This window comes from Acinonyx jubatus, chromosome E4 (genome assembly GCF_027475565.1).
Source record: "Acinonyx jubatus isolate Ajub_Pintada_27869175 chromosome E4, VMU_Ajub_asm_v1.0, whole genome shotgun sequence".
NCBI lineage: Eukaryota > Metazoa > Chordata > Mammalia > Carnivora > Felidae > Acinonyx > Acinonyx jubatus.
In genome coordinates this window covers 32092148-32110463 of record NC_069395.1, presented here as the reverse complement: position 1 = coordinate 32110463, position 18316 = coordinate 32092148, and the positions used below count along the sequence as shown (strand labels likewise).

General features: G+C 34.1%; 1 protein-coding gene across 2 annotated transcripts in view; it reads right to left on the bottom strand.

Moving 5' to 3' along the window:
• Nucleotides 1-18316, bottom strand: part of DENND1B (DENN domain containing 1B) — a 257800-nt gene that overhangs the window by 133500 nt on the left and 105984 nt on the right. For both annotated transcript variants that reach the window (XM_027074606.2, XM_027074605.2), the window contains exons 5-6: nt 18173-18292; nt 1132-1201 (exon numbers count right to left, since the gene is read on the bottom strand). In XM_027074606.2, the coding sequence (XP_026930407.2) occupies nt 1132-1201; nt 18173-18292 (190 nt within the window). The remainder of the gene's footprint in view (nt 1-1131; nt 1202-18172; nt 18293-18316) is intronic.

Here is an 18316-nt window from a genome sequence, read left to right as displayed (position 1 = left end):
AAATAAAACTCATAGATAACAAGAACAAATTTAATTGATGGTTGCTAGAGGGGAAAGTGTTGGTGGGATGGGTGAAATGAGTGAAGAGAATAACAGATACAAACTCCCACTTACAAAATAAATAAGTCAAGGGCATATAATGTATAGCATGGTAATCATAATCAATAATATTGTACTGCAAATCTGAAAGATGCTAATAAAGTAAATCTTAAAGTTCCCATCACAGACAGACAGACAGACAGACACACACACACACACACACACACACACACACACACACACACCTATAACTCGGTATAGTAACAGATGGTACTTAGAGTTATTGTGATGCTATTTCACAATGTACATAAACGTAAACTCATTATGTACACCTGAAATAAAAGGTTGTGTGTAAATGATATTCCAATAAAACAAAAACAAAACAGAAAATAGCAAGTGTTGGGAGAATGCAGGAAAATTAGAACCTTGTGCATTGCTGGTGGGAATGTAAAATGGTAACACCATGTGAAAAGTGTTTTGATGGTCCTTCAAAAATTAAACATAGGATAACCATATTATTCAGCCATTCTACTTCTGGGTATATATTCAAAAGAACTGAATACAGCAACTCACACAGATATTTGTATACTCATGTTCCTAAGAGCACTGTTCACAAGAGCCAGAAGGTGGAAGCAACCCAAGTGTTCATCTCCAGATGAACAGATCAACAAAATGTGGTGTGTACATATAATGAAATATTATTCAGCCACAAAAAGGCAAGAAATTCTGACACATGCTACAATATGGATGAACCTAGAAAACATGCTGAGTCCAGTAAGCCAGTCACAGAAGAAAAAATACTGTATGATTCTACTTGCATGAGGTATACAGTCAAATTCATGCAGACAGAAAATACAATGATTGCTGCCAGGGACTCAGGGGCAGAGAAAGAAAGTTATTGTTCAATGGGGCAGAGTTTCAGTTTGGGAAGACAGAAAAGTTCTAGAGATGATGATGCTGATGGCTGCACAGAATAATGTGAATGTGCTTAATGACACAGAACTGTACACTTAAAGATGGCTAAAATGGTAAACTTTATGTTATGTATATTTAACCACATTAAAAAAAAAGTAAGGAAAAAACATAGCTTACCAGTTCCTTAGCCAAGTAATCTGCCAGAGTATTTAGAAGCTTGTAATATACTTCAAACCATGGCAGGTAACTGTAATAAAAAAAAAAAAACTTTAAAGATGTATATGGATGTATCATCTAGAATCAAGAAAAGAGAGATGACAAACATTAAATCTGCATTATTTCAAACAGCTTAGTCCTGGTGGGCAGAAAAAAACCTATACGCATGTTCTCCTTACTGGTAGCAGTAAAATTCTACCTGTTATCTATTACTAGTCTGTATAAAATAATAACCCAAAGTACTATTATAAAAGTTATTCATTACACACTTCTATTTTAACTCTGCAGTAAAATTATTTAATCCTATAGCATGGTATGCATGGTATGAGTGTGTCAAAAGTACTCATAGGATGAAACTTAACCACTGTAATAAAACATAATGCAAAAGAAAACTAATTTTCAAAAGCCTTCAAAACATACAATCATTTCTTAACGATTACTGAAGTGAATACATAATACAATAGGATTATGTACTTAATTAATCAATTACTTTGAAACTGATGTTCAATTAGGATGGTAAATTTCAAAATAACAGCAATACAAATAACAGGAAGCCTATTTTAAAAATTGTAAAAAAGCTTTTAGTTATTACAACCAATCCCTCAGAATACAAGCAATTATCAGGGAATACTATGAAAAATTATATGCCAACAAACTGGACAACCTGGAAGAAATGGACAAATTCCTAAACACCCACATTTTGACTTTTGGAAGTCAAAACTCAAACAGGAGGAAATAGAAAACTTGAACAGACCCATAACCAGCGAAGAAATTGAATCAGTTATCAAAAATCTCCCAACTAATAAGAGTCCAAGACCAAATGGCTTCCCTGGGGAATTCTACCAGACATTTAAAGCAGAGATAATACCTATCCTTCTCAAGCTATTCCAAAAAATAGAAAGGGAAGGAAAACTTCCAGACTCATTCTATGAAGCCAGTATTACTTTGATTCCTAAACCAGACAGAGACCCAGTAAAAAAAGAGAACTACAGGCCAATATCCCTGATGTATATGGATGCAAAAATTCTCAATAAGATACTAGCAAATCGAATTCAACAGCTTATAAAAAGAAGTATTCACCATGATCAAGTGGGATTCATTCCTGGGATGCAGGGCTGGTTCAACATTTGCAAATCAATCAACGTGATACATCACATTAATAAAAGAAAAGATAAGAACCATATGATCCTGTCAATCGATGCAGAAAAAGCATTTGACAAAATTCTTTCTTAATAAAAACCCTCGAGAAAGTCGGGATAGAAGGAACATACTTACACATCATAAAAGCCATTTATGAAAAGCCCACAGCTAATATCATCCTCAATGGGGAAAAACTGAGAGCTTCCCCTCTGAGATCAGGAACACAACAGGGATGTCCACTCTCACCGCTGTTGTTTAACATAGTGTTGAAGTGCTAGCATCAGCAATCAGACAACAAAAGGAAATCAAAGGCATCAAAACTGGCTAAGATGAAGTCAAGCTTTCACTTTTTGCAGATGACATGATATTACACATGGAAAATCCGACAGACTCCACCAAAAGTCTGCTAGAACTGATACATGAATTCAGCAAAGTAGCAGGATACAAAATCAATGTACAGAAATCAGTTGCATTCTTATACACTAACAATGAAGCAACAGAAAGACAAATAAAGAAACTGATCCCATTCACAACTGCACCAAGAACCATAAAATACCTAGGAATAAATCTAACCAAAGATGTGCAAGATCTATATGCTGAAAACTATAGAAAGCTTATGAAGGAAACTGAAGAAGATATAAAGAAATGGAAAAACATTCCGGGCTCATGGATTGGAAGAATAAATATTGTTAAAAGGTCAATACTACCCAAAGCTATCTACACATTCAATGCAATCCCAATCAAAATTGCACCAGCATTCTTCTCAAAGCTAGAACAAGCAATCCTAAAATTCACATGGAACCACAAAAGGCCCCTAATAGCCAAAGTAATTTTGAAGAAGAAGACCAAAACGGGAGGCATCACAATCCCAGACTTTAACCTCCACTACAAAGCTGTAATCATCAAGACAGCATGGTATTGGCACAAAAACAGACACATAGACCAATGGAATAGAATAGAAACCCCAGAACTAGACCCACAAACGTATGGCCAACTAATCTTTGACAAAGCAGGAAAGAACATCCAATGGAAAAAAGACAGTCTCTTTAACAAACGGTGCTGGGAGAACTGGACAGCACCATGCAGAAGAATGAAACTAGACCACTTTCTTACACCATTCACAAAAATAAACTCAAAATGGATAAAGGACCTGAATGTGAGACAGGAAACCATCAAAACACTACAGGAGAAAGCAGGAAAAGACCTCTCTGACCTAAGCCACAGCAATTTCTTACTTGACACATCCCCAAAGGCAAGGGAATTAAAAGCAAAAACGAACTATTGGGATTTCATGAAGATAAAAACTTCCGCACAGCAAAGGAAACAATCAACAAAACTAAAAGGCAACCAACGGAATGGGAAAAGATATTTGCAAATGACATATCGGACAAAGGGCTAGTATCCAAAATGTATAAAGAGCTCACCAAATTCCATACCCAAAAAACAAATAATCCAGTGAAGAAATGGGCAGAAAACATGAATAGACACTTCTCTAAAGAAGACATCCGGATGGCCAACAGGCCCATGAAAAGATGTGCTCAACATCGCTCCTCATCAGGGAAATACAAATCAAAACCACACTCAGATATCACCTCACGCCAGTCAGAGTGGCCAAAATGAACAAATCAGGAGACTATAGATGCTGGAGAGGTTGTGGAGAAACGGGAACCCTGTTGCACTGTTGGTGGGAATGCAAACTGGTGCAGCTGCTCTGGAAAACAGTGTGGAGGTTCCTCAAAAAATTAAAAATAGACCTACCCTATGACCCAGCAGTAGCACTGATAGGCATTTACCCAAGGGATACAGGAGTACTGATGCATAGGGGCACTTGTACCCCAATGTTTATAGCAGCACTCTCAACAATAGCCAAATTGTGGAAAGAGCCTAAATGTCCATCCACTGATGAATGGATAAAGAAATTGTGGTTTATATACACAATGGAGTACTATGTGGCAATGAGAAAGAATGAAATATGGCCCTTTGTAGCAAGGTGGATGGAACTGGAGAGTGTGATGCTAAGTGAAATAAGCCATACAGAGAAAGACAGATACCATGTGTTCACTCTTATGTGGATCCTGAGAAACTTAACAGAAACCCATGGGGGAGGGGAAGGAAAAAAAAAAAAAAGAGGTTAGAGTGGGAGAGAGCCAAAGCATAAGAGACTCTTAAAAACTGAGAACAAACTGAGGGTTGATGGGGGGGTGGGAGGGAGGGGAGGGGAGGTGATGGGTATTGAAGAGGGCATCTTTTGGGATGAGCACTGGGTGTTGTATGAAAACCAATCTGACAATAAATTTCATATATTAAAAAAAATAAAAAAATAAAAAATAAAAAACAAAATTTAACTTAAAAAAAAGCTTTTAGATACCAAAAACACATATAATCGAAATTCATTTTAATTCATTTTACTAGATACAACTATAATTAATTTTTATGAAAGCAAAATATACTAAGTCCAAAATTCAGTTGTGCACAAAAAAGTCTGCACTTATTAACAAATTAAGACACTAGTAGATATAAAATCTATTCAAAGCTCTATTTATTAAAATGTATGCTTTTCACATAGAAGAATAGTAAACCACAAAACACCAGTACAGTTAAGTATCAATTAACAAATATTCTTTTTTTTTCAAAGAATTACTACAATAGACTACTTTCTAAGAGAAACAGTGTGATGCTCTTACTACATAATTGTATCCTGACAAGAGTTGTGTGTGTGTGTGTGTGTATACATTCACACACACACACACACACACTATATATATTATATAAAACAAATTTAAAATTTAAAAATCAATGAACAAGGCTTAGAAAAACAACTTTCTATCTGTATTTTTCATATAATGTCTGATTCATTAATGGCTATGAAAGATGCTTTTTCATTCAAGAGTAACCTAAAGTCATAACAGAAGAACAGTTAAAATAGTATCTTTATTCAGCAGAATTGTTACAGAGTTCTTTAAAATAATGATTGTAAATACTAACTAATAATATAAAATATGCCTGTATTTTAAAATATCTACCAAGTTATAGTTAAATCTAGCACATTGAATAAATACATTTATCTCTGTGCCCTTTGGAAATGGCACTAAAATGATGAGTAAATGAGTAAAAAGGGTATAAATTAATGAGGACAAGAGAAATGGAGAAAAAAGTAACAGCAACACAGGTGAATGGTTTTGTGAAGACAAAAAGGAAATGAAGAATGATAACTGACTTAGCAAAAGAAAGAACACCAAAATCTAGGTGCCAACAGAAGGGAAAATGACCAGTAGCTAGTATATTTGCACACTTCCCCCCATCCCAGGATCCTGAAACACTGATCCAGGAATCTTTCAAAGAAAAAAACAAAAACAAAAACAAAAAAACCTCAGAGGTCCTATTTTCTTGGAATGAAACCCACCACTGCATGGACAAAGTTTTCTAATGCAGTTTAGTGCCTCTATCTTAAATATAAATTAACAGTCTGACCACCAGACATTTGAAGAAATACAGACATCAATACAAACATAAAAGGAATTCCAAGTAAACACAGACAATACAAACAACAGATGAGAACTCTAAAAAGTTATCACTACTATTCTTAGGAGCTGAATAAAGAACAGAATGCTCTTAGAATGAAATCTAAAAAAGAAGTGAAGAAATTTTTTTAAAAAACAGAAAAAACTCTTAGATGTTCAAAATATGAAATCTGAAATACTTAAAATCAATAGAAAGGTTAGAAAGTAAATCAAGAATATCTCTTAGCAACTCGAATGAAGAGATAATAGGAGAGGAAACATTAAAATATCAGGGCACCAATCATGTACCTGACTCAATCATGTAGTTGACTAACAGTAGTTCCAAAAAGAAAGAAAAGAGGGAAAACAGCAATAAAAATTTCTTTTTTAAAAGTTAACTGGAAAAACTCCTAGATATGAGTGTTCAGAATGAGAGAGCCACTGAGCGAACTGTAAAATCAATGAGCCAAACCAGAATATCACAGTGAAAAATTCCACAACAGGGGACAGAAAGCACCTAAGAATTTCCAAAAAGACAAAACACGTAACATACAAAGGAATTAAATTCAAAATGCCACTGAGCCTCTCAAACAGGCAATTCGAGAAAGTAAGAAGATAATGGCTTCAAAATGCAAGGCAGCTTTCTTCAGAAATAGCGGGGACATCATGGAGTCCTCCCCACCCCACCCCATGTGCTTGCATTCCCAGGGACTTTCTCTCCTAGGATCTGGAATTTACTTTGACACAGGTCAGAGAGCCAATGAGGAGGGAGCAGGTGGCAAGGCCCAGGGTCTGTGCCACCTGGGGGCGGGGGGGGGGGGGGGGCTGTCTATCTCCCTGACTATAGTTCTCTGCCCAGAGAAACTACCAATCACAGGTGGGGCTAGACTGATAACATTTTCAGTCATGCTCCGACTCAGAAATTTACCTCCTTTGCACTATTTTTGGGAGACTACCAAAGGATGGCTTTAACAAACTGAGACAGTGAAGCAAAAAGGAGGAACACCAGGATATAGGAGACAAAAAATCTAATCCCACTAAGAACAGTTAAATAGAAGAATAAACTACAAAGGCCTAAAGAACAACCAGTCTACAGCCTTCGGGAAACCTGAAAATCAGAAGTTAGTATAGGTATTCTCAACTTTCTTATTTAAATTATTCAACTCTTTAACTCTAGTGCTCAGATGGCTATTCTACTGTATCTCTCACAAAAGAAGAAAGAAGGAAAAAGATTACTAACACTGTTTTTAAATTATCAACTCAATACCATGCAAATTACCACATCATGTTTTCTACACTCTTTATAACTCAAATGAAATAATTTTCATGGAGAATGTCCTTCCACAGCTCCTTGGATACAAGTGCCATTTCTTTCATTTGCAAGCATTTCATATTCATATTTCAACTTTTAATGGCCTGAAGAAAGTGTCACCTCAGGAAAATTTCAATATGTTATGTAGTTCACATCTGTATGTTCACATAAGATGAGACCTAATCTATTCAAGGATCATGCTGTTCTGTTTCTATCTTGCTCTCAAGAATTTTTAGATAAAGCAAAATTTATTGATTTTAGATGGTTGCATGTCTACCTGTTAATCCTTATATTGTCATTTCCACCTTACTTAAATAATGTGAAACCATTTTAACCCGAATTCTTCTTTCTTGGTCCATTATAAAAATAAACATTATAATAAATATATCATAAGTTATTACAAATTAAGATAATCTTTTTCTAGACAAAATACATTAATGCTCTTTTCATCTTGCATGCTTTTCTTTTTTTTTTAAGTTTTTATTTTAATTCCAGTTAGTTAACATAGAGCATTCTATTAGTTTCAGGTATACAATATAGTTAAGTCACCAGTTCATACATCACCCTGCGCTCATCACAAGTGCACTCCTTAATCCCCATCACTTATTCAACCCATCAACACCCCACCCTCCCCTCTCATAATATAAGATTGTTCTCCATAATTTGCTTTGTCTCTGTCTGTCTCTATTTTTCCCTTGTTTGGTTTCTTAAATTCCACATATAAGTGAAATCATGTGGTATTAGTCTTTCTCTGACTGACTCATTTCACTTAGCATTATATACTCTCTAGCTCCTTCCATGCCGCTGTAAATGGCAAGATTTCATCCCTCTTTATGGCTGAATAACATTCCATTACACACATATTTATATTACATCTTCTTTATTTGTTAGTCAATTAACGGACACTTGAACTGCTTCCATATCTTGGCTATTGTAAGTAATGCTGCTATAAACACAGGGGTTCATATATCCCTTTGAATTAGTAGTGTTCTTGTGTTCTTTGGGTAAATACCCAGTAGTGCAATTGCTGGATCATAAGGTAGTTTTATTTTTAACTTTTTGAGGAATCCCCATACTGTTTTCCCACCAACAGTGCAAATATGCTTTTCAATGTTCTGGATTTCTCATCTTTACATTATTAGTTTTCATTGGCTATCTTCCTCTTTCAATTTTCTTTCAAATTGTGGAGATGAACTAAAACCCTACTTTTCATTAGAAGCTAATTTATATAATTTATCTGTAAGATTATTTGACTGTTTTTGAAAATAAAACAAATTGAATTAAATAACTGATTAACATTTAGGTTACTTCTCAAGATTTATCAGTTTTATTTGTGTTAGGTATTTTGGTATCTATATAATTACTGCTATTTTTTATGATCTCCAAGAATACTAACTCTTACTGAATTTCATCCTGGTACCAAGCTATGTTTGTTCTTGATACATGATACGCTGGATTTTGTTCTCACGTTCAGTGTCTTAATTATCAAATTCAACACTCAACTTAATTATGTTTACAGCACTGCTAGACACAGTGATGTTTTATAACTACCTCTAATATGATTTCATCTGTAAATCAGGCTAACACTATTTTTTAAAAACACACTGCAACAAAGTTTACATTTGGGATATTCTCATAGTCATGTGTAAGGGTCCATCATGCTATGTTATTTCTGTAACATGACTTATTAGTTCTATGCCCATCTAGAGAATACAGAGCAGAATCTAAGAATGAGACTCTCTATGTCAAAATAATTGGAAGAACAGGGAATAAAACTTCTTAAGCACTAACTATATGTATGTAAACATGCTACATACTTTGTATGTGTTATCTCCTTTAATTATTAAAATAATGCCATAGTGTATAATTGACGAAACTAAATTAAAGCAAATTATCCAGGGTCACAAAGTTACCAAATGGCAAGACCAGGATTAGAACACTGATCAATCTGACAGCAATACTTGCTCAGGGGTCCACGGTAGATAGCCCATCACCCAATGCAGGCATGGAGTTTGATAATATCCAACCTTTGAATAAACAAGTCCAATGACCAGACATTTTCAGGTAGCTAAATAAACCATGACAAAATATATTTCAGTTTAAACCTAAATCAGTCTATTAATAATTTCTATCTGCTTAAGCAGATTCTATCTTCCAAAATTTATCTAACTACTGTCCAGAGCCTTTTAAATTACATTTTGTTCACATAGACAAATATCTCAGCAGATAAAGATCTGTTCAATTCTTTCATCTAGCATATTGGCAATTCCTTCCAATTATAAGTTTTAAAAATTTTGAAAATTTTGAAAGGACATGGCCTACAACATGGAACAACATCCCTCTCAAAGTAATATAAGTCTACTTACCAACAATCTAAGTACGATGTTTTAACCAATAGGAGGACTTATAACTTCAATCTCTATTGTGTAGTCAATATCTTTTTCTGTATATAATTTGTTCATAGGAGATAGAGAAACAGACTTGAATTTCTACAGCACTTCCTGATACACCAGTGTCGCCATCTAAAGCAGGGTGATTAGTTACACATAACATGCACTTGTGAACTGTACTGATTCTTGGTGATAATAGCTCCTTTTTAAAGACTAAATATCATTCACATTTTAATAAAAACATCACACATCAAAGTGGAGCTATTCTACAACCAGTCATGCTCCTAGAAACATCAGGGAAGCTTGGGCATTTTCTGTTGCTAATAAACAATAGCATCTAGAGTAGAGGACACAGACTGGCGACCTGCAGACTAACCATCTCCAGCCCAATGGGCATATTTTGTGTGATCAACCCACCCTTGTTGTTTAAATAAGTTGCCACCTTCTAAACCTGAGATAATTCACTTAAAAATCTGGACTTCTTGCTCGTCTTAGAAATCAAAGGAACTGGCAATACCAGGCACGCATTTTTCACTCTGTAACAAGTACCTAGAGCTGTGTAATGACTCCAGTCTTTGGATGTGGTGTGTGCTATTTGGATCACCACACTAATCCCGACTTCTAATTGTCAGACACTTAACCTGTGTATCTCATTTGAATCCCGTTCCTGATCCCTGTAGGTAACTGAATTCACAATCCTTGTTATGAAGCAACCACTCAACAGGAAGTCCTGCTCATTCTTTCATATGACAAAGAAAATGCTCTGGAGTACACAAAGTCATCAGTAATTCAAGTATTTTAACAGGATTCCATTGCAAACTTTACAGACAAAATGTGTATAGTAAAAATAACACATATATTATAAAAGTTACAAACTTATAAAACATTGTAAATTATATAAGCTTAAGATGCTGGGTAAGAAATGTTATTCTCAAGTTTTTTACTTTTGTGGCTTTTAAGATAATTTTCAAACAATACATGTTGAAAGCCATTTCTAACTAATATACAAGCCCTTAAACTGATGAATTGTAAGTTAAAATATTTTTTCACTAAATTTTATAGTCCCAAAGACAGTCAAACTCTGCTTTCTTACAACCAACCACAAAAATCCTAGAAAGCTAAAAAAATGTACTCAACATACTATAACGACAATATTTTACTTGAGTCTTATAAAACCAAAAATGTAATTTCTCTAGCAAAGAGTAACTGTGACTCTCATAGTCTTGCAAAGATATATAAATGTAAAATAAATACATTTAGACCAATTATTTGCTTAAAAGGCAAGAGATTCTTCAAGTTTAGTCATGAGATTTTCTTATTTATTTATTTTTTGTGAAGACATAAGGCAAAACACAGTAAGTATAAAGTCATGAATCCATTTTGTGGCAGTAAGAAGACTTCCCCCACACTTGTGCTTCCACTATAGAGCTGATAAAACTTTTACATCCAAAAGTCAAAGGTTAAATAAAGGAAAGGAAATGTTTTTTGTCAAATAGTCAGGTAACCACTAACAGTCTAAGTGATCAGCAGGAACCTAACTTAGAGTAATCAAATAAAACTAAGGAAACTGCCTTTCCGTAGAAAAACGTCTCATGTCTAGAGGCTGTTTTTCTGTCTGGAAAATTGACACAAAATGTGTAAAATTGAAACATTCTGCTTCTCAGGGATTTGCCCAGAGGAAGAGTGTGAAAGCTTCAAGTTTGGTATGAGTTAAAGTGCAGGGGGAGGCACAGGAGGGGACTACAAAGGCCCTAAACACTAAACATCAATCTGTCTTCCTTATTAGGTCATTTCATTTTGAACCCTTGGCAACACTTTTATCGTTCTAAAATTATGTTAATCAAATTAGGGAGCGAAAAAGTTATTTCTTGCATTTTTGTTAGCATGTGAAAGCAATTCTACATACAAACAACGGCAAGATTTAAATTAGTAATATCTCAGAACATTTTGGAAATCTTGTTAAGCTAGGATAGATATGCCATAGAAAGAGCTGAAGTATACAACCATGGCTGAAAATTCAAAAGTAAACATCAACTTTTATACTTGATTTTACTTCATATTAAAAATCTTAACCACCTTTAAATGTATTTCATCCTCATTATGACTATCTTTAAGGACCTAAAATATTTTAAACTGTTAAATATCAACAAACTCAAGAGACATTTATATTTTTCTTTTAAAATTTAGATCGTTAAAATACAACCACTAGAAGGCAATACAAATGAAACGATTTTTTTGTGAATATATATTTAATCACAATAGAGAAAATTTAAAGTGTTTAGCAGAATATTACAAAGACAACAGGAAAAATATTAATTTCTATCTAAGGATATTAAATCATTTAATATTGAGAATAACCCCTAAATAATAAAACCAGTATTATCTCACAGAGGAATACCTAAGAATGGTGTACGTTTCAATATAAATGGCTGATTTTGCACAACAGGTTCACGGACAAGGTATGAAAAGTTTTCATATTTGAAAGTCATAATATATTCCAGGTAAAGATACATGTAACTAAAAATTTAAAGAACTATAATCAGAAAGGAAATCATCTTTGTGTTATATCTCAACTTTTAAGGAAAGAAAAAACTGTCGATTGAGCATGTGCAAACCTCTTAGCACTTACAGGGGATACTGTGAAAGCCACTGCAACTTTCCCAATTTATAAACTGCTGTACTTGCATGCATTAATTTTAAAAATGTTGACTAAAGACTAAGTTCATTATTTAGTTTGCTATCTGACAGGAAGATTTGTAAATGTATTTTAACAAGTCTTACAGAAATGAGGCAAGAATAAAATACAAAAATTTAAGTAAGTGTTGCACATACAAGTGCCTTTATTTTCTTTTTTACACTTCTCTGGATCTTCCTCATTTTCCCTAGTAAAATACATTATTTTTGTTATCAGAAAAACATGGTTAAAGACATATATGTCTGTCTCTTGCTTATGCAAGTATTTTGTCATATTTCTAAAATTTTAGCCCTATTAAAGGCTAAACTCTAAGAAGCCTTAGAACTAAGGCGGGATTCTAAGAAAACTAGGACACTCCCACAAAACAGAATCAAACATTACTCCCAAGTTAAAACTCAGAATACCAGCATAGGTGATTCTCTCATACAACCCTGCAAGCACCACGTTCCAGAATTTAAAACAAAACAACAACAACAACAACAAAAACCCACACATACAAAAAAACCTGGTCTTCAGATGAATAGGCCTGATCGCCCTAACTAATCCTGTGAATAGTTTATTAGATAATTCTACCTTCCTTCCCCACTCACCTCAGAAAATTACTAAATTCTAAGTCTTGGTTTCATATTGAAACAAACAAACATTCTTCTACATCTTAAGGATACAACGAAATTAAATGAGCAGTGTTGGAAGGGAAACACACAATAGGAAATAAATTATAGACATAGCAGCATTTCTCCAACCGCCTGGTAATTGAAATTATAGAAAAACACTAATCTCAGGTTCCGTGATGGGGATGGGAAAGTCATTTCACAAGCCATATTTTTTTCTCTTCCAAAGGTCATTCTTTCACACACTGTGACTCCAAATTTCAAAGGCAAGGGCACAGAATGAAACGACCCTTTCCATTCTTAATTGTGCTATACCACAATGATCAAGTGACTCCCTTTGAAGGGCCTTTAATAAAACACACTAGTAAAATAATCTCTTATCTTGCAAAGAGACTACATATTTTAACTGACAAAAGATGATCTGGTTAAATTCCTACTGATTTTCATATGCTATTTATAGTTCTAATATCTAGATTTTAGAACAAGGAAAAGCTGGTTAAAATGCCTCATTCATCACACAAAAAAATGGATAAATGCTGAAATGTGTAAAGTAAAACAAAATTAGAGATCTATCCTTCTAAGTCTTTTTTATAAATATATACAATGATATGTTAATATATGCTCTTTCTCATTGTTAACTACTTCTTAAAATACATGAATTTATATACACATATAAATTGTTCTTTAATAATATAAGAACGTACCATGAAAGGAACTTTTCATTTCACAATATATCATAAACATTTCTCTGAGTCAGAATCTGTATGTATATATAATTTTCCCTAATAGATAAGTAATATTCCATCCTGTCATTTATACATTAATTTAATTATTCAACAAATAACTATTAAGAATTCACTATGTGCCAGGCACTATTGTAGGCACTGGGAGAGTAACACATCAGTGAAAAACACAGAGAACATTCTAGCAGGTAAGGGGGGGTTGGTTACCAGGGGAGACTGGGGAATGTACCATAACATACTTAATCGACTCCTACTGAGGGATATTTATGTCCCATTTTTTTGCTTATAAACCATGCTGTAGTAACTTTGCTCACACTTTACTGATGACTATGGGCAATATTCCTGAGATTTAAAATTGTGGACCTATAATTAAGTTAAGGAGCATGAGATTTTACAAATCTGATAGGTATTATTAAATTGAGGTTATGTCATTTTATAGTCCCATAAACAGTACATGACATGTCTGTTTCCCCTCATGTTGTTTTTTTTATTCCACTTCTGTCAATCTTAATGTGCTCAGTTCTTTCACCTTCAGTAAGGCCGAGCATCATTCATAGGTGTATATGCTATTTAAATTTCCTGTGTGAATATGTTATTCAGATACTTTACTTATTCTTTTTGGGGGGGGTGGTAAAGTCATATAAGGTTTTTTTTTTTAATTTTTAAAAAAATTTTTTAAAATTTACATCCCTAGTTAGCATATAGTGAAACAATGATTTCAGGAGTAGATTCCTTAATGCCCCTTACCCATTTAGCCCATCCCCCCTCCCACAACCCCTCCAGCAACCCTCAGTTTGTTCTCCATATTTATGAGTCTCTTCTGTCTTGTCCCCCTCCCTGTTTTTATATTATTTTTGTTTCCCTTCCCTTATGTTCATCTGTTTTGTCTCTTAAAGTCCTCATATGAGTGAAGTCATATGATTTTTGTCTTTCTCTGACTGACTAATTTCACTTAGCACAATGCCCTCCAGTTCCATCCATGTAGTTGCAAACGACAAGATTTCATTCTTTTTGATCGCCGAGTAATACTCCATTGTATGTATTATATGTGTATATATATACACATATACATATATACCACATCTTTATCCATTCATCAATCAATGAACATTTGGGCTCTTTCCATACTTTGGCTGTTGTTGATAGTGCTGCTATAAACATGAGGGTGCATGTGTCCCTTCGAACAGCACACCTGTATCCCTTGGATAAATGCCTAGTAGTGCAATTGCCGGTTTGCTATTTCTAGTTTTTTGAGGATTTACTTATTCTCCTATTGGGCTCTGTGTCATTAACTTGTAGGTATTTATTATGTATCATGGCTATTAACTCTGTTACAGTGATTGTAAATATATTCTTATCACTTCATTATTGTTTTTTGGTTTGGTTTTTTTTTTTTTTTGGTTTTTTTTTTAAGTAGGCTTCACGCTCAGTGCAGAGCCCAAAGCAGGGCTTGAACTCATGACCCTGAAATCAAGACCTGAGCTGAGATCAAGAGTCAGATGCTTAAACAACTGAGCCACCCAGGTGCCACTCATTATTGGTATTTTTAATTCCCTTATTATTGTTGTCATCTAACAAAAGCTTCCATCATCATACAAAGATGCCAATCTTTTTGGCCTCAAGATTCAATAGTAGGGATGGATATAAAAGCACTCATAACTACAGTAATTTTTAAAAACCAACAATATTTTCTTCTAGTACATTTAAAGTTTTATCCTTCCTTTCAATAATTATAAAGTTAAATCTAAACTGGGGGGAGACCTGCTCTAATTCATAGGCAAACCAGGACCCAGAACACCATTATTCTCCTTACTATAGCATTTAAGAGACTTGTTAAAATTATTTTCACAGACATACATTAATTACTATTAAGCTATTTTAATAGCTTAAAATAGGTATTTACCTATAACAATTTTTAATGTTTATTTATTTTTGAGAGAGAAAGAGAGAGAGAGACAGAGCACAAGTGGGGAAGGGGTCAAGAGAGAAGGAGACACAGAATCTGAAGTAGCTCCAGGCTCTGAGCTGTCAGCACAGAGACCGATGCAGGGCTGGAACCCATGAGCCATGAGATCATGACCTGAGCTAAAGTTGGACACTCAACCAACTGAGCCACCCAGGCGCCCCAACAACTTTCTGAATACACTGCTGAATTCCACTAAGTTTTAATTCTCTTTCACTATTAAAAGTAAATAGCTCTCTAATTTACTGGCTATTCTCTAATCTGGCTATTCTCAACAGAGCACATTGCCTTTCAGGACAAAGATTCTGCTATGCCATTAATCTTGAGATGGCAGTCTATTTTACATTTCCTAGGAAAAACTAAGCTGGAGAATAGAAACTTGTCAATTGAAGACTCTCCCCTATTTTTTTTTCATAAAGCCTTGATACCTATTTCTTATCTACCAGAAAGTACTGTCACATGACAAAAATAAATGAACAGATACAGATGAAAAAGGAATATTTTTTAAACATAAAATAACCCAGTAGTGCAGACTGTGAAAGGTTTTCTTTATTGGCATGTATGATTTTACTCTTTCATTAAATGTATGTAATATAACTTTATTTTCTGCGGGTCAAACTATTCCTAATCCAAAAAGTACTACAACACTCAGATGTTCTTCTACATATACAAGTTTGACAACAATAACTCGATTACTGTAACTTTTTTAGAATCTGTTTTCTCCAAATTAATGACCCCTGGTTTGGAGACATGAACACTATACCAGTCATTCACGAATTTAACAAATAGCTATAGTCCTTTTTTGTGTAAATATTCTGAAGTAATATTGGCTTTCCTAAACTTAAGCAGAAATTTCCAAGAATGTTTATTCTATAAGCACATTTGTAGGGACTATTCTGAATATTTAAGAACGGTTTGCTAATTATGAATAGGTTCAGTGTATTCAAAATATTTTAACAGTTCAACACGAAGACAAAGGTTCATAATCTTTAATTATCAATATCAGGAACTCATTTCAGAGGCAATGAGGTAAGTTGTAAAAATGCAGGTTCAAATATTACAGAAAAATGATGTCTGTAATTTACTCTCAAGTGGGTCAGCAAAAACAACCATAAGAGAAAGAGAGAGAAAAAGAATTTGCTTGTGGGTGTATGTGTACTGAGAGGGACGTAGAGGAAGGAGAGAGAGAAGCATGTTAACAATTGTGAATCTGTTTGTTCACTGTAGTATTCTTGAAACTCTTCTGTAAATTTGACATTTTAACGAAAAATCTTAAGATTGACAGAGAAAAATTAGAAGGACATACAGCTTTTGGTCCTTCTCTGAGGACAAACCTGTCTTGGACAGAGTAGATAAGGTTATACCCCCCTTTTGAAACTTCAGCATGAAACACAATGATAAAAGGAGCTCTTCCCAACCCATTTTCCACACTGTCACCCCCACTCTCAATGCACAACCAACCAGCTTTAAATTGTAAGAATCACAACCTATAGTTTGAAGCATAATCCTCGTCCAGATAAAACATAATTACTTGTAAAACAGTTAAGCATTTACTTTCAAATAAAGATTGAAGAAAATTCTCCAACTCTAACAAATGTTCTGAGTAAATTTAGAACCTAAAGCACAAAGAATGGTATGAATGTAGCTAAACAGCAAACGAACATCAAATTTACACCAAAGCTTTCTTTGCAATATTTTACTATTAAATGTTATTTCTTTTCCTACAAGCATTTCTATAGAATCTAGCTTGACCAAAATCCATATTATAACCATAGTATAGAATCTTATTTTTGTGGAATACATCTGGATTTCAGATTCATCAAGACATACTAAAGGGAAGCTAATTTTTAGGTCCCTTCCTTGTCAACAGCCAGCATCTCAAAACCCTAGGTCTACAAAAAGGAGACACATTCTTAACTACATATTGAGGCAAGCAGATGATGTAAGCAACTGAAGCAGGACAGGCAGGACTGGTGACAAACTAGCAAACTCATGGCACAACTACAACCCTGCTGCTTAGTTCCAGCTTATTGCTGCTACTGGGAAGTGCAAGACCAGAATTAGCAGTCATTCCCATTTGGCAAAAGAAATCAGAAACTTGAATTTTAGGCAAAATTTTACTGCAATGTATAAAGTTAGAAACATCTTCAAAATGTTTAAAACATCACACGACCAATAAAACATCTCTGAACATTTCTGACCCAGAATCACCAGTTTATAACCGTTGCCCTAAAGCAGTAACTTAACTTTCAAAAATACAAGTTCTGGATCAGTGGTAGAAAAGAGCATGCATTACTGTCATTGACTTTTTTTGCATCTTATTTAACAGATGACATATATATTATTTGAACTCACATCTAAATATTTAATTTTCCAAAACACAAACCCACAAAAACGAATCGTAAAAGAGTCAATTCTTCCAAGAAAAATTTTACTGTTACTGGTAAATCTTTAAGCCTAATTGATACTATATATAGAAAATAAAATTATTTTTCAACTTACTTAGATCTAGAGAAAACATATAAGCAAAAAAATATTATACACATTATTTTTAAGCATCCTAAGCACAACAAAGTAACAAAGAAAGGCACAGTTAATGATTAATACATCCAGTTTTGTTTTGGTTTGGTTTTACTACAAATACTCACCTAAGAATGCACAAGCAAATTTTGCCTCCTGATGTGAGTCTGCAGAATCCAAATCTCTGTTTACTTTCAATGTCTGTCAGTACAAAGGTAAAGTGCTGTCCAACTTGATTCTGGGATACTCTAAAACACAGCAATATTATAAAA